The sequence below is a fragment of the Cajanus cajan genome, chromosome 3 (assembly GCF_000230855.2).
Source record: "Cajanus cajan strain Asha chromosome 3, NIPB_CcT2T_4, whole genome shotgun sequence".
In the NCBI taxonomy this organism is placed as follows: Eukaryota; Viridiplantae; Streptophyta; class Magnoliopsida; order Fabales; family Fabaceae; genus Cajanus; species Cajanus cajan.
Genome location: NC_138519.1, coordinates 16,045,803 through 16,069,560, shown reverse-complemented (window position 1 = coordinate 16,069,560; position 23,758 = coordinate 16,045,803). Strand labels below are relative to the sequence as shown.

The following is a 23,758-nucleotide window of genomic DNA, read 5'->3' as shown; positions in this document are numbered from 1 at the left end:
GCTAGAGAAGACTTCTAAAGAGGAGGTGCTTCAAAGACCTTTGCTCATCATGAGCATTGATTATAGTTCCTCTTATTAGTCTCTTAAGTTTCCATTGTACATACTTGTATAGTTGTTTTCTTGTACCTTGTATATAGTAGAAACTTGTATAGGTGTATTTTTGCCTTTGTATTTGTGAGGCACTTTATTTCTTTTTTAGTAGCTATTGTATATTGTTTCTAGGGTAGGTTACTTGGGCACTTTGACTCCATTTAACCTAACCTAGAAATACACTCTTTCTTAGTTTTCTAGTAGTAGGAATAGGAGTGGCATTAGCAAACTAGAGAGTGTCTTTAGTAAGCTAGAGAGTGTTCCTAGCAATTTAGCCAAAAGGTGGTCCTAGGCTAAAATTTACATATTGGACTCATTTTACTCCTAATTTTTCATAGATTTGATTTAGCTAGGTTCCATTCACATTGAATGAACCTAACTAAACCAAATTAACCATTTTCAAACGTGATTGGAGTAAAATAAGTCCAAAAGGCCGCCCACCTAGATGTGTTCACACTTGTGTTCACACTTGGCCAAATTGCTTGGTTCTTCTCAAGCTTGGAAGCTTGAAGCACAAGCTTCTCCTTAGCTTGCTTACCAAGCAAGCTAAGTGAGTAGCTTGCACTCCAAGCCTCTAGACCATGAGTGGTTAGCTAGACCTTACCATGGTTCCTAGTGAACCTTGGTTAAAACTAGCTTACTCTCCAAGCTTCCTACTCCTATATTTTCGTTTTTCCTTCATTGTAAAACACTTTTGATGTAATTGAGATTGTATATTCTGAATAGAGTTCAGATTTATCTCTTCCAAAAGTCCCTAAACCTCTTTGAGTGCATCCAATTCTCTTATCCCTTCATAGAAGAGTGTGGTGAGAATTGAAGGGGCTTATCTCTACAACAAGGAGTGGCGCCTCTTGGGAGAGTTTCTCCACCAACCGTGGTGGTCATAAGGCCTCCTCCTCCATAGGAGACCTTAATCAAGCATAGGAAGAATCAAGGAGTTCAAGATCTAGGGAGGAGCTTGAAGGAATCTCAACATCAATCCGGGTCTCCAACAAGTCTTCCATCAGAAAGTAAATAATTTTTAAAAATATTTAAATAATAATTTTTTATTCTAATAATTTTGTTTAAAAATAATAGTTTAAAAGTCAAAACATAAATTATTCAAATATTTTATAAATAATTTTATTAATCAAGATTCTTCAACTTAAAAACTAAATTTAATTGTTAAAGTACTCTATTACATAAATTTTTTAAAAATTTAATATGTAATTATGTAATTGAATATCAGCGGATACCTATACGTGTATGAATACTATGATACCTATACCCACTAGTACAAAAGGGGTCTTTAACGTCGGATATTTTGAGGATTTTACGTCAGAAAAGGCTCCGACGTTAATGTGGGAGACGTAAATTTACGTCATCTGTGACAGATGATAAGTGCTATGATTTCATTAAGTTTATGGCCTAGTTTGAAGCACTTATATCAATTTTCCTTGCTTTAGACTTTGTTTTTAACTCAAAACGTATCTAAATTGTTAGGTGATCACATTTTGTTTTTGAATCATGTTTTTAGATAACTTACAAGTATTTGGTTGTTGTTTTGTAGTTTAGGAGAAAGCTAGGAAAGAAGGAAGGAAGTCAAGCACAAAGTGGTGAATTTGAAGTTGAAGAAATTTTTGGTTAAGTTCCCAGGCTAAGCCCCAGATCCACGCTTAGCCTCAGCATGGCAGAGAATCCCTGGAACAGAATTTTGATTCCCACGCTGAGCGTGGAACTGAGGCTTAGCGTGGATTGTGCTGACATGTCATTATTCACATAAGACAAAAGCTTTTATGACCTAAAAGTGGGATTTTTCGAAGAGAGAAGTAAGGAGGATCATTCTTGGACTTTGTGTGGTAGCTGGAGGGCTCTGGAGCCTTCAAGATCAAGCTTCTTCCTTTCTTCATCATTTGTAGAGTTCTACATGTCTATGTGTAGCTAAACTCACCCTTGTTGGGGTTTGATGTAACTAAACCCATTCTCATGTGTAAACTCTAAGCTATCAATCTAAGTTGTTATTCAGTTTTATTGCTCCTTTTCTGTGCATAATGCTTGTTATGGCTTGATCACCCTTAACTTGAACTTAAGGTTTTTAAGAGATTGAGAAATGATTTTAAACCTTTGACTTGAAATAGAGCAGCTAATGGTGCTTATTGCTAGAGATAGAGTAAATGCCATTGGTCTTTCTTAAGCTCTTGTTTTTAAAGCTGGTTTCTAGGTTAAACTATGCAAGAGATTGATAGTTTAAGCTAGCAACTTAGATGCCAACTTGTAAGAGATTAGGGTTGGTTACTTTTGAGAGTGATTGATAAATTCTGAATAATAACTATTGTGAACTTAGTGATAAGCATGAGAGGAAGGTTTAGTGAAGTCAAACCCCAACAATTTATTAATATTGCATTAGAATCAAGTTTTGCACTCTAAGTGTTTACCAAAATTCCAAAAAGAATTGTTATTGCTTGTTTACATTATTTACTGTAGCAAATCAAACTCTTATTGCTTTTCGGTAGCTTAGTTAGTATAACAAGTGAAATTGCAAAGTGTTGCACAAGTCCCTTGGGAGACGATACTTATACTTTCATTGAACTACTTATACGATTTGGTACACTTGCCAAACGACATAACAAGTTTCTGGCGCCGTTGCCGGGGACTTGCGTCTCAATACTTAGGCAAAGTCACTTGGATTACTAATCTAGTCTTTGATTCATTTATTCTTTTACATTTTGCAATTACTATATTCCTTGTCTTTTAATTCATTGTATTTGTGTTGCTGACTGTTTGTTGTAACTTTGTGATTCTGGTTTTTGGGAGGTACTGTTCCTGCTAGTGATTTAGCTTACGACCCGGAAATTGAGAAAACAACTAGGAGGAACAGGGGAGCAGTAAGGAAGCAAAGGTTACTAGCCAAGCAGGCACAGCACAGAGAGGCTACTTCGTCCTCTCTCAGTCCTTCTTTATCTGAAATCTTAGAGGAAGTTGAAATGGAAGAGGAAAGACCAAGAATTACTCTTGGTGATCATGCAGCTGCTACTGGTATTACTCATTTCTCTAGCATTGCCACTCCTGCAATCGCTGCCACTAATTTTGAGATGAAGCCAGCACTGTTGAATCTGATTCAAAACAACCAATTTGCGGGCCTTGATCATGAGGACCCATATCTGCATCTCCTTACTTTTGTTGAGCTTTGTGGCACAGTGAAGATACATCAAGTTCCTGAACAGGTGATTCGGATGAAGTTGTTTCCTTTCTCACTACTTGGGAAAGCTAAGATGTGGCTCAATGCTCTACCACATCAAAGCTTAACCAAGTGGTCTGACATAGAGACAAAGTTCTTGGCAAGATTCTTCCCTCTTGCTAAGATAAATCAAGCAAAAAGTGAGATTGTCACATTCTCTCAGAAGCAAGATGAACTTCTATCCGAGGCTTGGGAGAGATACAAATCCTTGTTGAGGAGATGTCCAAGTCATGGGTTTGATGACCTTACTCAGGTTAATATTTTTCTGGGTGGATTGCAGCCACGAGTGAAAATTCTATTGGATGTTTCAGCTGGAGGTAGTATGCGTTTTAAAACACCGGAGGAGGCTATAGAGTTGATTGATGCTATGGTAGCAAATGATTATGATCTACCAGCTGAAAGGGAGTCAAGACAGAAAAGAGGAATTCTAGAGTTGGGATCTCAAGATGCTTTATTAGCTCAAAATAAGCTATTGTCCCAACAAATTGAGGCTCTTACCAAGCAAGTTGCTCGGATTCCACAACAACTACAATCCACTCAACATCAAATTCTAAGTTGTGATCTTTGTGGGTTGAATCATCCTCACGGGCAGTGCATTGATACTTTCCCATCTCATGGAGAAGAGGTGAATTACATGGGAAATCAAGCTCGACAAGGAGGAAATTATGGTGGTAATTATGGGAAGAATTGGCAATCACACCCTAGCACAGGGTGGAACCAGAATGATATTTCTCAATCTAGTAGACCTCCTATGCAAAGGCCCAACTTGTATGACAGGCAGTCTAAATTAGAAGAAACATTGAATCAGTTCATGCAAGTCTCAATCTCTAACCACAAGAATACTGAAGCATCTATAAAGAATTTGGAGATTGAAATGGGGCAGCTGGCCAAACAATTGGCTGAAAATTCTGGTGGAAATTTTTCAGCCAATACTCATACTAATCCAAAGGAGAATTGTAGTGCAATTACAACAAGAGGTGGTAAGAGAGTGGGTGTGTTGGAGGATGAGGAAGAGCAACAAGAAAACAAGGCTGAAGAGAGAGAGGGAGGTGAAAAAAATAATGAAAAAAATAAAAAAATAGAAAATGAAAAAGAGAATGTCATAGAGGGAGAAGAGTTGGCTGAGGAAGTTGTTGTTAAAAAATCAAAGAGCCAACTAGCAAGAGAATTGAAGATGAAACCCAAGGTGTCTAGTACCAAGGATATGCCATATCCCCCAGCCCCAAGCAAAAAGGATAAAGAGAAGCAATTTGCACGTTTCATGGAGCTTTTTAAGAAGCTTCAGATCAACATTCCATTCTCAGAGGCATTGGAGCAGATGCCCACTTATGCAAAATTCATGAAAGACCTCTTGACAAAGAAGAGAAAGTTCATTGAGCAGGAGATTATTGAGTTGGAAGCGGGGTGCAGTGCCATAATTCAAAAGAACTTACCTCCCAAGTTCAAGGACCCTGGAAGTTTTACAATTCCAATCACTATTGGGGACCTATCAGTTGGAAGAGCACTGCTAGACTTGGGTGCAAGCATTAACCTCATGCCCTTGTCTATGTTAGATAGAGTTGGCCAGGTGGTAGTAAAACCGACCCGCATGACTTTGCAACTAGCTGACCGGTCCATCAAGTATCCCTATGGTGTCATTGAAAACATGCTAGTCAAAGTTGACAAATTCACATTTCCAGCTGATTTTGTCATTTTGGACATGGAAGAGGACTCTACTATTCCTATTATCTTGGGGAGGCCATTTATGAAGACTGCACGAGCAATCATTGATGTTGGGGATGGTGAATTAAAATTGAGGGTCCAAGATGAGGTGATCACTTTCAATGTATTTGAAGCCACGACCCATCCGAATGATAAGGGTGCTTGTTTCCGAATGGATGTGCTGGATGAGGTAGTGTGTGAGGCTACAAAGAAGCTAAAAAAATCAGTTCCAGATGATGTAATCCGCTTGAAGCCACCTCCATTCTCACTACTTAGGAAATCTAAATTGTGGCTCAAAGCTTATGAGTCAGCTTAGTATTACAAGGAAAAGGTGAAGTTGTATCATGAACGAAAGATCTTAAAACGAGAGTTTCAGCCGGGACAACTTGTGATCCTTTACAACTCCCGGTTGAAACTATTTCCAAGGAAGCTGAAGTCAAAGTGGTCAGGGCCATTCAAAGTTAAGCAAGTTAGGCCTCAGGGAGCAATACAAGTGGAGGATCTTGCCTCTAAAGAGAGCTGGGTGGTAAATGGCCAAAGACTCAAACTCTACCTAGGTGGTGAAATTGAGCGAGCTCATTCCACCGTTGAATTGAACAACCCTTGAAGTCTTGGCTTGTCAAGCTAGTGACAAAAAACGAGCGCTTTATGGGAGGCAACCCATCATTTCTAATCCAAAAACAAGTTAGCATACCTTTAAATTTAGTTATTTTGTGTTAGTGTGTTTTAGGTGTAGGTACATGGTTTATCATTGTGTTTGCTTCTTAGTCGAGAAAGCATTGTGATTGTGAAGGCTTGAGGAACTTCATGTTGAGCTATGCTTGAAAAATTTGAAAATTTGCAGAAAAATTGAAATCCACGCTCAGCATAAAGTTCCAAGCTAAGCTATATCAGCGCAGAGGTAGAAAAATAGCTTTCTGGAGGTGCCAGGCTAAGCGCCAGTCCCACGCTTAGCCTCAGAACTTAAACTTGAAAACTGGGAGTTCTCTCTGGAACTCCCACGCTCAGCCCCAGTCCCACGCTTAGCCTGAGAGTTCCTTTTTCATTAAATGTTGTCACACTCTCTCTCCAGACACCTATTTCTTTCCCTCTACCACTCCTCACTCTCTCACAAACACTCTCAAACCCTAAGTCTCTTTCTTTGCTTCCTTGGCCGTGTTTCTCTTGGTGTGGATAGGCTCCATTTTCTCTCTTCTTCATCAAAGGCGCGAAGGTAAGTTCATCTCCTCTAACCTTGTGTGGTTCCCCCCATTGTATGTTTCTTGGCTCCATTTCTATTTTTCCCCACTCATCTAATCCCCCTACCCATTTTCGTGCAAACCCTTGTATCCATGGTATTTTTGGGCTTATTTTCATGGTTGATGTTCCTTGATGATATTTGCACATTTGTGTTGGTATATTTGTGAATGGGTCTTCTTAAAACCCTTGGAAACCTTATTTTTGTGAATTCCCAGTACAAGATTCAAGTTATTTTGGTGTTCTTGGTGGTGGGTGAAGCCTTTTGGGGGCCAAAAGGGGAGCACATTGCTGCAACCCTCACGTTGAGCGTGGGCTGGGCGCTCAGCTTGTCTATGGAGTTAAAAAAAAAAAAAAAAAAAAAAAAAAAAAAAAAACCCAACTTGGTTGTTCATTGTTTTGCCTGATTTTGTGTCTTGCTAATTACATTCACTTATTTTACTTTTGTAGCATGGCCAGGAGGCCATGATCAAGAGAAGGGGGGAGGTGATGCAGTTGACGATGAAGAAGAGTTAGACGAGGCTGAAGATGATGAGGAGGAAGACTAAGCTGTTTCACTTTGGAAAACTATGTTTTATTATTTTGTTCTGTTATTTGCTTCTAATTGTGTGGTTTTAATGTGTTTTGAAAACTGGAAAAGCAAAAAAAAAATCAGGTGTGTATGTATCCCTTAGTGAACAAAGGTATTTTAAGACACAAGATCAAATATGTTTGTGGTTGCACTCTAGGGATGATTAGAGATAGTGTGACAATTACTTTTGTGGTTAATGACTGTGGCATGATACTTTTGAAAAGTTTTGAGCACCTTTATTAGCCCATGTGAGTTTTGGCCTCTCTTGCTGTTAGAGTGTTACCATTTGATTTCATGCGGTTGATTTTGCTTGAGTCTCTTTTGAGTTTGCATAGCATATGTTGTTTAGAGATGATCAAGGCAATTTTTCTTGTAAATTTGAGCCACTTGACCAAAAAGCCAACCTAACAAAAAAGTGAATCCATTGCACCCTACTTTGAGCCAAACAGTGAATTTATTGAGAACCTTGAAGCCCTTAAGAAAAACAAAATTCTCCCACACCTTAGGAATAGGAGAGCAGTCAAATTGATCATAAGGGGAGAAAAGTCTTAAGTTTGGGGTATTGTGGGGTGATCATTGTTGCTGAGCATATTGATGAATGTACATGTTATGGTTGTACCACTGTGGCCATTAGTCAACTATTATTCAGTTTCAAAAAAAAAATTCAAAATTCAAAATTCAAAAATCAAGAATCAAAAAGAAAAAAAAAAATTCAAAAGAGAAAGTAAAAGAAAAAAAAATCAAACATCAAAAAGTGATTAAATTGTGTGTATAAGTGTGTTGTATGATCTATATGCTTTGGGTGAAGGTAGTATCTTGGGACTTCTGGGAATAGAGAAAGGAAGAGGAATTATACATGGTGATCATTGAGACTTGCTCTTCTACTCCTGTGGTGTCTTTTGTTTACCCAGAAAAACCAATTTCTTTTGTTAGCCCAGCCACATTACAACCCATGAAAGACCTTGTGATCTATGCATGATTATGTGACTGTTTGAATTTGATTGAGATGAAAAGCAAAGTTGACTTGTGTGATTCATTTGTGTTGATTTGAGAGATTCCCACCTAAATACACTTGTGTGATGAGAGAAACACTGATCTTGGTGAGGAAGAGGTTGTTCACTAATTTTCATTAGTATCATTGACATGCTTGTTAATCCCTTTGGGAACTGTTGCAATAAACTTCTGATATCAAATTGTGTGGGCACCACATTAATTGGCAGATCAAGTGTAAACATTTTTGGTGTTCAACTATTGGAAGACATGTATGGCTGTTTTGTGTGATTACCAATTTTCAAATCGTGTTCAATTAGGAGATTAGGTTGTGTGTTAACTTAGTTGCTTTATTTTTCTTTGCTTGAGGACAAGCAAGATCTTAAGTTTGGGGTATTGATAAGTGCTATGATTTCATTAAGTTTATGGCCTAGTTTGAAGCACTTATATCAATTTTCCTTGCTTTAGACTTTGTTTTTAACTCAAAACGTATCTAAATTGTTAGGTGATCACATTTTGTTTTTGAATCATGTTTTTAGATAACTTACAAGTATTTGGTTGTTGTTTTGTAGTTTAGGAGAAAGCTAGGAAAGAAGGAAGGAAGTCAAGCACAAAGTGGTGAATTTGAAGTTGAAGGAATTTTTGGTTAAGTTCCCAGGCTAAGCCCCAGATCCACGCTTAGCCTCAGCATGGCAGAGAATCCCTGGAACAGAATTTTGATTCCCACGCTGAGCGTGGAATTGAGGCTTAGCGTGGATTGTGCTGACATGTCATTATTCACATAAGATAAAAGCTTTTATGACCTAAAAGTGGGATTTTTCGAAGAGAGAAGTAAGGAGGATCATTCTTGGACTTTGTGTGGCGGCTGGAGAGCTCTGGAGCCTTCAAGATCAAGCTTCTTCCTTTCTTCATCATTTGTAGAGTTCTACATGTCTATGTGTAGCTAAACTCACCCTTGTTGGGGTTTGATGTAACTAAACCCATTCTCATGTGTAAACTCTAAGCTATCAATCTAAGTTGTTATTCAGTTTTATTGCTCCTTTTCTGTGCATAATGCTTGTTATGGCTTGATCACCCTTAACTTGAACTTAAGGTTTTTAAGAGATTGAGAAATGATTTTAAACCTTTGACTTGAAATAGAGCAGCTAATGGTGCTTATTGCTAGAGATAGAGTAAATGCCATTGGTCTTTCTTAAGCTCTTGTTTTTAAAGCTGGTTTCTAGGTTAAACTATGCAAGAGATTGATAGTTTAAGCTAGCAACTTAGATGCCAACTTGTAAGAGATTAGGGTTGGTTACTTTTGAGAGTGATTGATATATTCTGAATAATAACTATTGTGAACTTAGTGATAAGCATGAGAGGAAGGTTTAATGAAGTCAAACCCCAACAATTTATTAATATTGCATTAGAATCAAGTTTTGCACTCTAAGTGTTTACCAAAATTCCAAAAAGAATTGTTATTGCTTGTTTACATTATTTATTGCAGCAAATCAAACTCTTATTGCTTTTCGGTAGCTTAGTTAGTATAACAAGTGAAATTGCAAAGTGTTGCGCAAGTCCCTTGGGAGACGATACTCATACTTTTATTGAACTACTTATACGATTTGGTACACTTGCCAAACGACATAACAACAGACGACGTAAATTTACGTCGAACATGCCCTATGACCGACGTAAAAAAGGGTTTCATGTGTTAAAAAATATACGCAAGAATTTATGTCTGACTACACCATGTCCGACGTAAATTTACGTCGGCAAGTGCTAGGTCCGACGTAAATTTACGTCGGCTATGGTATAGTCCGACGTAAATTTTGGCATTTTTTTTAAAAATTATTTTGTTATTTTTTGATATACCCAAAACCTGCATATTGTCCAAAATACAAAACCTAAAACAGGCAGTCCAGAATACAAATTCAAATTATATTTCAAAATTGAATGACAAAAAGAAAATAATATATAAATCTTAAAAAGCATAAATTATGACAATTTAAATCCTATTATCCTAAAAAATCTATTGTCAATGCTATCAAACTAGAAACATAATATCTAACTAACTAAACTTAGAAATCTAACTATTATATACTTTGAAGAAAAAAAGTTGCCCATTGTTCTCTTATCTTGATGATCTCATCTTCGGGCAATGAAAATGGATCTTAAAAGACCTGATACATTAATTTAAGTGTCATTAATATGCAATGTTAATTATCGTAAAGGTAAATATACTTAAATAAATTTTGATATGAATTACTTGCGCCCAAGAATCAGTAATACCTGCAGAAACTATGGCTCTCATCCAATGCATGATGTAATAGCCACATTCAAACGAAGTTTTATTGCTTATTACTCTAAAATTAGAAACAAATAACTATTATTTCCAAAGTCAATAAATTTAAATATTATTGCCTTTATTAATCAGTAACACCACGCACACGACCTGCGTTCTCTAGCCTTTCTATGGCCGTTATGAGGATATCATCCCAACCATGGGAAACAAATGAGCCCTGGTGGTCTGCTCAACTAAACCCTCCTGCAACATATTAACAATAAGTATACCTTAAACTACAGTTATGAATTAAATGAGTTGAAATAAAGAGTCTTAGTTTGTATATTTTTACTTACTATTTTATCAGCAATGATCCTTGCAGACTTAGAAGTCATTTGCCCATCTGATTTTGTTCAGGCTGCTATCCACATCTCATGGCAGGGAGGTGACTCCACACGGTCAGCAGACTGAAACCATGCTGCCTCTGCCCTAGCCTTCATCATTTTTTTTTTTAATTCATATCCCCCTGTTGACAATAGATGGAGTGCATCATTCTTGCTTTGTTATTCTTGGGTAGCTATTCTTTTGGTCTGCAATAATACAAAAAAGAAAATGAAATTAATTAAAATATACCTTAAGTATTTGTGTTAATGTAAGAGTTATCAATAACTAACCTTCCAAGAAGGGTCCAATCGAGTGGCACGAAATTGCATCCACTTCTCATTAGTGATCTAGTACTTTAGACAGGGAGTCTTATTTTGTCGCTCTCCAAATACCTACTCCTGTGTCAAGAAAGTCTTGAAGTCTCTCCACCTAGTGGCAAGGGCAGATAACATCTTCCTCCTCATGACCTCAGTGTTGGGAATGTCAAAATTTTGCTATCAAAATAATAACAAATAATAAATAATGTATTTAAGTTATATAATATTGAAGGGATGTGAAAGTATATACCTGAATATCCTGTCACATGAGGTTCTTGTCAACCTCTTCAACGTCATCCCATGATGGAATGATAATAGAAACATGACGTCGAGCTAGGACTCCTAAATAGCTCTTAAACTTGGCAGCATTTGGGCCTGACGCCTTGCCAAAACGAGGATCCACCTTAACCGGTGTCCTCTCCTTGGCAATGTGTCTAGCTATCAACCTAGACAATCGGGTGACAGATCTACCTTCCCTCCTTCCACTGGCAGACCCTGAATCCTCCATAATCCTGAAAAAATTAGACTCTCATTATTAAAACAATGAATTAACTGAATAGACAAATAAAGTAAAAAAGATAATAACAATATAACAACAAAACAACTAATAAAAACACAAATAATACACAAACAGAAAACTATTAGGTTGGTATGTTTTCCCATATTCCTTCATCATGATCACTTCGAATAGCATGTATTTCGTCCGCTTCATTGTCCGCAATAGGACCAAATGATATGATTGAGAAAGATGGTGTCTCATGCATATCTAGAGACTCATCTTTGTGAGTTCCATGCATGGTTCTTCCTTCGAGAACCACTGACCATTTATCATTACTTGGATCCCTGACATAAAAAATTTGTCCTGCTTGATATGCCATAATAAAAGGTTCATCCTTATAACCGACCTTTTTCAAATCAGCCAAAGTAAATCCTAAATCATTTATCTGTACACCCGTATTGCCATCAACCCATTTACACTTGAACATAGGCACTCTAAACGTAACATAATCAATTTCCCATATGTCTTGTATGACTTCGAAATAACTCATGGATGTTGTAATGGGATTTTTATCTTTAGAGCTAGCAAAGTGCACAGGCTCAGCCTGAATTGTAACCCCACTGTTTTGTACTCTACTTTTGTCATCTTATATCTTTGTATAGAAACAATATTTGTTAATGTCATACCCACCAAATGTAATGACATCGTTGTTAGGCCCACGAGCGATTCTCAAACGTGTATCAGAAACATTAACCTCACCGTAAACCTTTTTCTTAAACCAAGCTAAGAAAATCTTGTTATGTTCATTAATTCGATACCCATTTCTCATTCATTCGAGGGTGTGCTATCTTGATTTCATCTATGTGTTCAGATATGTAAGGAATTACTTCATCAGTGTTGTTCAATATGTACAAATATGCTTGGTCAACTTCTGTTCGACTCACAGTTCTAATCTTTAACCTTCGAGTACCCTTACCAAAATGTTTCCCATCATGTCGAGTCTTAGGAATTCCTATTGGTTCTGGTTTCGACATGTACCCGAACAAAAATCAATGGCTTCTTCTGCAATGTACCTCTCCACAATAGAGGCTTCTAGGCGGTATTGATTCTTGACATATCCTTTTAAGATCTTCATGTATCTCTTAACAGGGTACATCCATCTAAGATAAACCGGGACACACAATCGAATCTCCCTAACCAAATAAACTATCAAATGCACCATGATATCAAAAAATGAAGGTGGAAAATACATTTCCAATTGACACAAGATTGTGATTGCTTCATTTTCTAACTCATCTAACTTTACAGGGTCAATTACTTTGTTGCAAATGGCATTGAAGAATAAACACAATCGAGTAATAGAAACTCTAACAGAAGATGGTAAAATGTTACGAATAGCCACAAGCAAAAGTTGTTGCATTAAGACATGACAATCGTGAGACTTTAAACCAATTAACTTTAAATCTTGCATAGACACCAGACTCTTAACATTTGAGGAGTACCCTTGTGGAACTTTCACACTGCGTAAACACTCACAAAAGCTTTTTTTTTTTTTTTTTTTCTTTTTTTGATAGAGTATGACAAGCTGGAGGCAAGTAAGTACGTCTTCTAATAGACTGAGGATGTAACTCAGAACGTATACCCATGTCCACCAAATCTTGTCGTACTTTCACTCCATCATTAGTCTTTCCTTTGATGTTTAGCAATGTCCCAATTACACTATCACAAACATTTTTCTCCACATGCATCACATCTATGTAGTGTTTAACATCTAGCTTGCACCAATAAGGAAGATTAAAGAATATTGATCGTTTCTTCCAGATATTTCTCTCAGTTAACTTCTTTTGGGTCTTTCCGAACACAATGTTAATGTTCTTCACCCGCTGATATACTTCTTCACCATTGCACGATGTCGAGGCAATTTCATCCTCCTAACATCCATTGAATGCTTTCTTCAATCTACGATATGAATGACTATGAACAAGAAACTTACGATGCCTAGTGTACGCAGTCTTTTGCCCATGTTACAATTGGGTATAACTTGTGTTTTCTTCACATATAGGACATGCATAATGACCCTTCACACTATACCCATTCAAGTTACCATATGCTGGAAAATCATTTATTGTGCAAAAAAACATTGCACGCAAAGTAAATTTTTCTTCACGATATGCATCAAAGACCTCCACTCTTGTCTCCCACAACATTTTCAAGTCATCAATCAATGGACTAAGATACACATCTATGTCATTTCTTGGTTGTCGGGGTCCTGATATCATCATAGACAACATAATATATTTTCTCTTCATGCATAGCCGGAGGCAAATTGTAAATGACCAACAAAACTGGCCATGAGTTGTGTTTACTACTTAAGTTCCCATAAGGATTCATGCCATCTGTAGTTAGACCAATTCTCAAGTATCTTGACTCTGCACCAAATTCTGGAAATGTTTCATCAATCCTCTTCCATTGTGGAGAATCAGCTAGATGTCGAAGAAAATTGTCACATTTTCTACTATTTTCATGCCATGTGAGGTTTTTTGCATCCTCTTTAATGACAAACAATCTTTTGAACCTAGGTATTATTGGCAAATACCATAAGACCTTAGCAGGGGGACCCTCTATTTCTTCCTCACCACTACTTTCATCAATTTTTTTTTTGAACCAATCCACATGTCGGACACACTTTCAGTGTAGCAAAATCATTTATATACAATACACAATCATTAGGGCACGCGTGTATCTTCTTATACTCCAAACCCATTGGACATAGTATCTTTTTTGCCTCATAGTTGCGATTAGGTAACGTGTTATCTTCTAGAAGCATCTCCTTCAACAACTCCAACAATTTTGTGAAACTTTTATCAGTCCAACCATTTCTTGCTTTTAAACTAAACAATCTTAAAGTTGTTGATAATCTTGTAAACATACTGCATCTGGGGTACAATGGTTGCTCAAAATCAGACTTTAAGGTATCATACACATGTGCTCTTTCAAAATTTTCTTCACCAACATCACGTATCATCTTTTCTAAATTATCGTCCATCCCTTCAAAATTTTCAGCTGTTGACACCGTTGGAATGTCTAATATTTCTCCGTGCCATGTTCATACTGTATAACTCTTCACAATACCAAATATAAACAGGTGATCACGTATTTCCCCAACTTCTTGACGTATCTGATTCAAACAACGAACACACACTAGTGGAAAATAAGCATATTACGTCACCCCTTTTACGTCAGAAATACGAAAATCTGACGTAAAAAAAATGCTGTGGCACTTTTGTAAATTTTGCGAACTTTTTTACGTCAGACCTGGTAGGATCTGAGTTAAAAAGTCAAATCTACATCGGAAGTATGTTGTGTCCGACATAGATTTGACATTTTACGTCGGACCCTACTAGGTCTAACGTAAAAAATGACGTAAATTTGAATAAGAGAGCGCGAGGCATAGCGCACACATTCACTCTTCATCACTTTTTGTTTTTTTCTCTGTAAACCCTTTCCCTCTCCTTTGTTACTGAATCATTTTTTTTTGTCTTTTGCAGATGGATAAACTCTTTGTTACTCATTCGCACATTGTTGCTGCTCATCAGGTATGAATCAAGGTTTCGTTAACACTTTTCTACTTTGTATTGCAACTGTGGCTATCTGTTTATTCAATTTTTTGGTTGTTCTATTTGTGTAGGTCGTTGGCGTTTTCTTTTGGGTTGTTCTACGAATCATTATGGCTTGTTCTGCTTGCAGAACGGCCCGTTCTGCAAGTAGAATGGCCTGTACTCCAAGCAGAACGGGTCGTTCTGCTTTCATTCTTATGTTTTTTTTACTACTTTTTTACGTTGGATTCCGTAATGTCCGACGTAAATTTACTTCAGTTTTACAGATCCGACGTAAATTTACGTCTCCTGCTTTTATGTCAGTGTTTTTTCTGACGTAAAAAGCTCAAAATGTCCGATGTAAAATGCCTCTTTTGTACTAGTGACATGGACAATAATATGCCTCTTTGATGGGTTTCCCATTTTCTCTTGCAAATTGCAAGAACTCTTCAACTCCATTTTTGTACTCTTAACTAATGTGACTTGCATTCATCCAACTTCGATTCATTATCTATATATTAACACAAATTAACTATTGACTCAGTTATTCATAATTTTTCTAACCTAAACTACAACCATAAAAAATCGATAGTAATTTTGGATAAAATCGATAAATATTTATACTAATATGATGGTAAACTAAAGGTCAATGCCTAAAAAGTCCTTCTTTAATGCATCTGGAGCGACCCGTTTTGAAACTAGAACGGGCCGTTCCAGATACACAATTAACACAAATTTAATGCGTCTAGAATGACCCGTTCACTTCTAGAAAAATTAAAATTAGAGATGAAAAAAATTCGTCACTAATCTTCAAAAAATCCGTCACAAATAAGTTAGTGACGGAATTTGTGACGAAAATGATTTCGTCACAAAATTTGGCGTCACAAAATATTTAGTGACGGATTATTTTCTCCGTCACAATTACTGACAGAATTATAGCATCACAAACAATATAATTTCTGTCACTAATTTGTAACAATAAATGTTTAGAAATTAATAAAAATTCGTCGCAATTTGTGAGGGATTAAATCCCTCGCAATTTGTGAGGGATTAAATCCCTCGCTATTTGAGAGGGATTAAATCCCTCGCTATTTGAGAGGGATTGAGAGATATGTGAGTCCGTCACAAATTGTGATGACACAAAATCCCTCACAAATTGTGATGAAAGAATCCCTCGCTATTTGAGAGGGATTAAATCCCTCGCTATTTGAGAGGGATTGTTTGCGACGAAGAAAATCCGTCACAAACTGTGATGCCTATGATTAACTAGAATCTGTCACAATTTGCGACGTCATAATTCCGTCACAATTTGCGACGGATAAAATCCGTCACTAACTAGGTTGAATCCCTCACAAACTGGGCGTCTTTGATGAATTACTTATTAAAAGGTTCTCTGGTAATCGATTACCCATTTCTTGTAATCGATTACCAGACAATGAATTACTTATTAAAAGGTTCTCTGGTAATCGATTACCCATTTCTCGTAATCGATTACCAGACAATGAAAATTATATGTTCAAAATTTACTTATTAAAAGGTTCTCTGGTAATCGAGTTTAAAATTAACAAGCCATCGAGTTTAAAATTTAAATTCATCTTTGTATCTAAGTAAAACTTTATAAAATTTAAGATCATCAAATTAGTACAACTCAAGCATAAGTGTAAGTTAGCAAGATGTTACATCTAAATTAATTATTAAAAAGAGTAAAAATATTTTGTAAAATTTATTGTAGCAATTACATTCAATTATGCCAGGAAAGAAGAGACACTATGTGTTTGAGTGTTTGTCTATTTTTAAAATAAATTAAAATTAAAATAATAAACTCACTTGGTTTTTTCTTTTGTATCTTCGTCTGAATCCTCTGTTGCAGTAGTGCCAGTAATGTTATCTTCCCAAAAGATTCCTTTGCGTCTCCGAAAAAGTCTTTCACTTTATCAAGAACGGTTTTTAGTTGATCTTCTGTTGGGAGCTTGAATTCAGAAAAACATAATATATTAGTGGGAGAGTATCCAAAATTATTTAATTAATTAGAAAGTATACATAATGTGGACTATTATCAATAAATCCTAACTCATATATATATATATATATATATATATATATATATATAAGGTTTTGAAAATATAAGTTTTGTGTATCTTAAGTTTTAATGAGGAAACTATTGTTTTAAGAGTCTGGTAATCGATTACCTATACATATAATCGATTACCAGACAAATGAAAATCATATGTTCGAAATTTACTTATTAAAAGGTTCTCTGGTAATCGATTACCAAGTATTGTAATCGATTACCAAAGTCTATTATTCTGGACTAAACAATAACATTTGTCTTCTGAAATTTTAATAACAAGTAACTAAGTGTGCTATATAATCCTATCAGCTGCAAACAATCATTGAAAAATGCGTTTATAGTATGTTAATGGAACAATATGTGACATCTAAATAGTCCAAATTCCAAAGTAAAAATTATGTCAAGACAATCTTAAGCACTACTACTAGTAGTAAGCAACACTAGACAAGCAATAAAAGAATTGACAAATTAATCAGTTAGCACCAGTGTCACATATAGCATATATTGGTGCAATTCAGTTTTCACATGCAGTCATATTTTGTGGTTATTGGTTTTCTCAATTTGTGGTTATTAGGATCAGTTGCTGCAATGCTATTGGATCAAATCAGATTTTAACACTCTATTAAGACTACTGTTGTTGTTGTGGCTACTACAAACTTAATATGCTAATACAACATATATATGTATGATAGAGTAAAAATGTAATAAAGCAAACTAGTGAAGTAGAGGTATAAGGGTCCTCTCTCAACTTTAGAAAATGCCTCAGCTTATAATTGAAGGAAAATGACATTTAGGATTATTTATAGTTGAAAAAACCGGAAGGAGACATGTAATAACATGAATAGAGTACAAGCAACTATGAAAAATTCATGCAGCTGAAATTAACTTAATGATTCATAAGGTATAAAATGCTTTGAAAGAGTTTAAAGTTTTGAACAGACAATAACCTTTAGAGAGGAGAAATAAGTATGGTCCACAAGTTCTTTATACATCTTTCTTTAACAGGAGTAAAAATCTATGGCACATATATTAGAACATCCATATATGACATACACACCAAAGTGTTTCGTTCCACATCTAGCATATGATATATTCTTCTTAATGACACACCTACAGAACTCTGCAATTTGATTTAATTTCACAACTTCACGTGGTCCTGGACACATGGTATCCACGCAGCAGTTTCAAACTTACTAAAGCCATGAGGCTCGTCCCAGCATTAGCCAATTGCATTGAAATGACACAAATGAAAATGAAGATTCAAACCATTTTTTTTTTATCTCAAGAACAAACACTAAAACGGGAATTTTTGTCTCAATCACACTATCATACGAGCATTGCATATGCTTACATAACCCAGTAATCCCAAGTTCATTTCTCACAGTAGTATAAAAAAAGCTACAACAGAAGAACTAACTCTTCTAAAATTTTCTCCAGATAGCCTTTTCTTATACAGTTCATAATAAACTAAATCAACTCACTTTAGAAAATAGACAATCCAAAAGTAAAATCACAAGTTTGATCAACAGAAGAGTCAATGTCAATCAGACCAACACAAAATCATCTTAAGTTGAAGCAGTAGAATGTTCAGCACTAAGATAAAAAATTAAAAAAAAAATGTTAAACATACTAGCATAATATCCCCGCGGATTCGAATCCGGATACAGTGATTCAAGGGGCTTCACAGGACCCCATAATCTTCTATAAGAGGGACTCTGCAGCACAAATGACAAGAAAAGATTTTGAAACCCAAAAAAAAACAAAAACAAATGCACACACACAAGTAAAGCACAAAAGCTCAGCCAAGGAACCGACAGATCCAAGCCAAGGAACAAAAATCAACATTGGACTAATTTCCGTGAACAAAAACAAAAACAACATCTGACTAACCCATATGCGGAAAATGACACCGAATGCACACCCTTGAATGTATCACCCTTGTCATTTTCCTGAGCACAACCAAAATTTTGAAAAGCATACACTACCTAGAACATAGGGGTCACCACAGCAATTCAAAGAAAACAGGGAAGGAGAAATTGAAGAAGTTGAATAGAAAAGGAGAAATTGGAAAGGAAAAAGGTAAGATCTTTGTGTGATTAGATGATTATGGGGAGAATTGGTTTCTCAAAGATGGGTCTCCAAGAGAACAGGGAAGGAAGTGTCGTGGCCGGCGAGGGAGTCTCCAATGTGTGCTAGGGCAAGAGCTAAATTTCGGAGGGAGTCTCGAATGGAGGGAGCCTGGAATGGAAGGAAAAAGCTAGGCAAGAGCTAAATTTCGGAGGGAGTATCGAATGGAGGGAGTCTCGAATGGAAGGAAAAAGCTAGGGCAAGAGCTGCTAAATTTCGGAGGGAAGAATACCTAAATGAAATTTAATTGTTAAATTTCAGAGGGAAGTAAATGGGTTGGGCTTGGTTTCTAATAATGGGTTTAGGAGCCCAAAAGTGAAAAAAACTCATAAGCCCAATTCATGACAACTTTATTCAGTCAATATTAAATGAAAACATTATAAAAATTATAACTCAAATCATAATAAAATCTCTCTAATATTTATAAAAAATATTAAATTTTTAATATTATTTTTATTTTTATTTTTTTTGAATAATGTATCAACAAAGGAAACTTTTTATTAGCAAGTGAAAAAGGCAACTTAAAATTTTGTCGCGCATAAACTTTCTTATTTCTCTAAATTTTACCTTCATTTCTAATTACACTTTTTCTTTTTTCTTGGCATTTTTTAAGTACTTATGTGTGATGCTTATATGTATTATTTTTTAATGTTATTTAGTTACTTTTTATATTTAATTATTTTTATTTCTTTCTTATACGTGTTAATTTTCTAATTATTTTTTTAAAGTTATTTAGTTACTTTTTATATTTTTATTTTACTTTCAATCAAAATTTAATTATAATAATTTTTCTTTATTTTTAAAATGAAATAACATCCTATAAGTATTTAAATAGTTATACATCCAACACTTTAAAATTATATAATTACTTTTTAACATATTCAAATACAAAAGTTTATTAAATTTTAAACACTTATAATATTATAAGATCTTATCATATAAAAACTTATTATATAAGATCTTAAAGAAGTTATTTCTTAAAACATATCATTATTCATTGATCTTATTACATAAAAACTTATTATATAATATCTTAAATAAGTTATTTCTTAAAATATATTCTTATTCATCGGATGTTTAATAGTAATATAATTTGTTGAAATCTTTAATATTAATATGATTCGTTGAATCTCTAATTAAAACTTACATCGTATAAAATCCAAATTAAAGAAAAAGGTAACAAACACATGTAGGACGACAACTGATAAACTAAAAAAGCATAAAGAGAAAATGAAACACAAAAGGAAAGCAAATTATATATATATATATATATATATATATATATATATATATATATATAAAAGAGGATGGATCTTTTTATTCTAAGAGTTACATAGACTTACTCCATTCAATATCTCATTTTCTCTATCAAATTTCAATGATCTAACCGTTCAATTTAAAATTCTTAATGCATAGATCAAATATGTAAATTGTTAGAAAATTTAAAAATCGTTTGGTACTTCGTTTCATTAATTTTAATCAATGTATAAAATAATTTTATGATTATCCGTCAATTTGAATTAATGAAATGAAGTATCAAATGATTTTCAAATTTTCTAAAAATTTTCAAATTTGATCTATGCATTAACAATTTTAAACTGAACAGTTTGATCGTTAAAATTTAATGTTGAACATGAGTTATTGAATGAAGTAAGTCTATGTAAACTTACTGTTGGAGTAAAAGCATCCCTATTCATATATTAAATTAGGTTATCACATACCATTATATACACTTCATGTCTTTAAATGTTTTAATAAAAAGTAAATTTAATAATTAAAATTTATTTATTTATTTCTTAAGAATTGAGGGTTATAATATTATCCATTATTTTGGAGACAAAAATCAGTTACAAGATGACGTAATATATTTTCCCTTTATCTATATTACTATATAGATAATCAAACAACTATATATTTAACTATTTTTCTTCCATTCATTTTCTCATTACCTATATTTTACTGATTTACTACTTAAATATAAAATTCATAAATCAATTAATAAAATGAAAATTTAATAAATTACTACAACTTGGAGAGATATTTTTTTAAATCAATCAAGATTAAGAACAAAAATAATTATTTAGTGTAATTATTTTAAATATAATGTTTTAATTTTTAAATAAAGAACATTTAATCTAGCTAGGAAAAGTTACATTGACCCCTACTTGAAGTTTTTCTAAATGATGTTGTATATATATATTCTCAAATTTTTAAGAAAGAATTAATTTTCTTATTTATTTATTTAATAGTGGCACATACAATTACTACTTATATAAGATAATACTATTTATTTATTTAATAGTGGCACATACAATTACTACTTATATAAGATAATACTATTTTTGGCCTAGTGGCCTACCATGGTCATGTAATCGATTACCAGTGTGTGTCTGCTTGTTTAGAGCTGTCAAAGTGGGCTCCAGCCCGTGGGTCAACCCGGCCCACCTTGAAAACGGTCCGGGCCAGGCCAAAAAAATGAAATAATTTATGATAGGTCAAAAAATGTGACCCGACCCACTTTCGACCCGGCCCACCACGGCTTGACCCGGCCCACCCGGGTTGAACCCGTGGTGGGCCGGGCGGCCCACCTGACCCACTTACCAACCCATCCCCTAAACCCACTAACAACCCACTAACAACTCACTTAACTATTTATTATTATATATGCATTATTTTAATAAGATATCATTTTTTTATAGATAAAGATAAAATTAATGTTGAATAATATGAAATTACTATAAATTTATCTATCCAAACCGCTAATAAAATTTAATATTGAAGAATAATCACTCTCATGAAAGATTTTTTATTTTTTTTGTTTTAATTTTTTAAAGTTGCACACTTATTAATTTAATTTTAATGTTGTACCCATGATACTTAGTTTAATAATTTTTACTTTAGATTAAATATTATTTTATATTGAAATTTATTTTAAATTATAATTTTTTTTTAAAATAAGGTGGGTTGGTGGGCGGCCCGTTTAGCCCACCAACCCGTGGTGGGCCGGACCGGGCTAGAAAATTTTGCATAATAAACTTGGTTGGCCGGGCCGGGTTGGCCCACTTAAAAAGGGGGTTGAGGTGGGCCGGGCCAAACGCGCCGGGCTGGCCCGTTTTGATAGCTCTATGCTTGTTCAGGTATATGTAACCGATTACATAGTACTGTAATCGATTATCAGTGCGAACTTCACTTATCTGGGTAAAGTGTAATCGGTTACCATGGAATGTAATCGATTACCAGTGCCAAAAATGCACAGAATCTCAAAAGGTGTAATCGATTACCATAGTCATGTAATCGATTACACGACTCCTCTGCACTTAAAAAAGTGCAGTTCGTCTTCTTCCTCACGAAATAACCTCCATAGCCTCCGCGCCCTAACCTCTACAAATTACCATATCTTCCTCAAATCTCAACGAAATTAAGTCCCGTTTGTTCCATTCTTCATCATTTTCTATTCTCTTCAATTCTACCGATTCGATTTTACAAAACAATCACTCAAATGGCAGAATCATCCAAACATCATAAGGGTTCTTCGTCACGTTCAACCACCGCCACGCGCCGCCAACAGCCTCCCTCCGACGACGCCCCTACTCCTACGAATCCCATTCTGTACACTGGACGTGCTCTCACTCTGTTCTCCACAGACGAACAACGAGATAAGTACTACCAGTTATTTTCTCAGAGAAATATTGTTGATCCCAAATATATCAGTATTGATTTTTTTGAGGATGAATCTTTTGAGTGTTATACGATTTTTAAGAATTTTGGGTTAGTGGATTTTATGGCTATGAAAAACCCTGTTTATCCGGAATTAGTTAGGGTCTTTTACAGCAATTTGGAAATTAGGAATGGAGTTCTTTACAGTGAGGTTAAAAAGATTCCAATAGTGATAAATCAGTCTCTGTTCCGGGATTTATCAAAATTAAAAGATCAAGGTACTCTGTTTGAGGGAACGATACCGGATACATGGAAACCAGAATATTCCCATCCCAATTCCCGAAGTATGATTTGTGTGGATAATTTTGCCATGACTAGAAGATTATTGGCTGGCTCAATGAAATTTGATTATAGAATCATGCATTACATAATTGTTCGGGTACTGCTTCCACGCACGACTAACCTTGCACAGGCTTTAGAAGAGGACTTAATTTTGATATGGGCTCTAATCACTGGCCGGGAATTTAGCTGGGCTCATCTGATTAGGAGTCGAATGAAGAAGGCCTTGCGGGTTAATGCTTCTCTTCCATACCCACATTTTGTAACTACTATTTTGGAACATTTTAAAGTTCCTTTGGAAGATGAAACCTGGGTTCCAGTTAAGAGGGTCTTTGAGATTGGAGCAAATGCAATTGCTTCCTTTGGGTACAAGAAAACACTGGATAACACCTGGGTCAAGAAGCGGGATTTTCAAGCAGTAGACACTGACGATCGAACTCCGTCACCACCTCCTCAAGATCCTTCATCAGCACTTCTCTCGGATGTTCTCAATGAAATTAGAGATCTCCGGTTCTATGTTGGTGAACGTTTTGATTCTCTTGATACTCGCATGACTCGTCTTGAGGAGGAAGTAAAATCTCTTAGACCCCCTTCCGAGTAGCTACTTGACTCTGATTATGTTATTTGCTATTTTAGTTTATCTTATGTTTTGGACTATTTTTTAGTCAATTTCTGGATCTTTGATTAGTATGTTTTAGAT

At 35.2% G+C, this 23,758-nt stretch overlaps 1 protein-coding gene and 1 long non-coding RNA gene across 8 annotated transcripts; one reads left to right on the top strand and one right to left on the bottom strand.

Moving 5' to 3' along the window:
- The first annotated feature begins 1,756 nt into the window (after nt 1-1,756).
- On the top strand, nt 1,757-5,324 carry LOC145956098 (uncharacterized). Its single transcript, XM_083071659.1, has 3 exons — nt 1,757-1,826; nt 2,884-4,356; nt 4,414-5,324. Exons 1-3 carry the CDS (start codon nt 1,757-1,759, stop codon nt 5,322-5,324), a joined length of 2,454 nt encoding a protein of 817 aa, XP_082927785.1.
- Nucleotides 5,325-6,587: 1,263 nt separating this feature from the next.
- On the bottom strand, nt 6,588-19,297 carry LOC109794282 (uncharacterized). 7 transcript variants are annotated; one of them, XR_014432253.1, is made up of 8 exons: nt 18,921-19,297; nt 18,566-18,650; nt 16,692-16,833; nt 11,020-11,281; nt 10,743-10,946; nt 10,425-10,658; nt 10,077-10,332; nt 6,588-9,967 (listed from the first exon to the last, which is right to left on the bottom strand). It is a non-coding gene; the product is annotated as an uncharacterized LOC109794282 (long non-coding RNA). The 7 variants fall into 7 exon arrangements; XR_014432254.1 differs by having other exon boundaries at nt 6,588-10,332; nt 18,826-19,297; XR_014432252.1 differs by having other exon boundaries at nt 6,588-10,332.
- Nucleotides 19,298-23,758: the final 4,461 nt, after the last annotated feature.

What these genes read in the sequence shown, in the direction of transcription:
- LOC145956098 (XM_083071659.1), top strand. Translation starts at nt 1,757, where the DNA reads ATGGCAGAGAATCCCTGGAACAGAATTTTGATTCCCACGCTGAGCGTG. An exon ending in ACTGAGGCTTAGCGTGGATT is followed by an intron (nt 1,827 to 2,883) that starts GTGCTGACATGT and finishes GGTTTTTGGGAG; the next exon opens with GTACTGTTCCTGCTAGTGAT. An exon ending in GGCTGAAGAGAGAGAGGGAG is followed by an intron (nt 4,357 to 4,413) that starts GTGAAAAAAATA and finishes AGAATGTCATAG; the next exon opens with AGGGAGAAGAGTTGGCTGAG.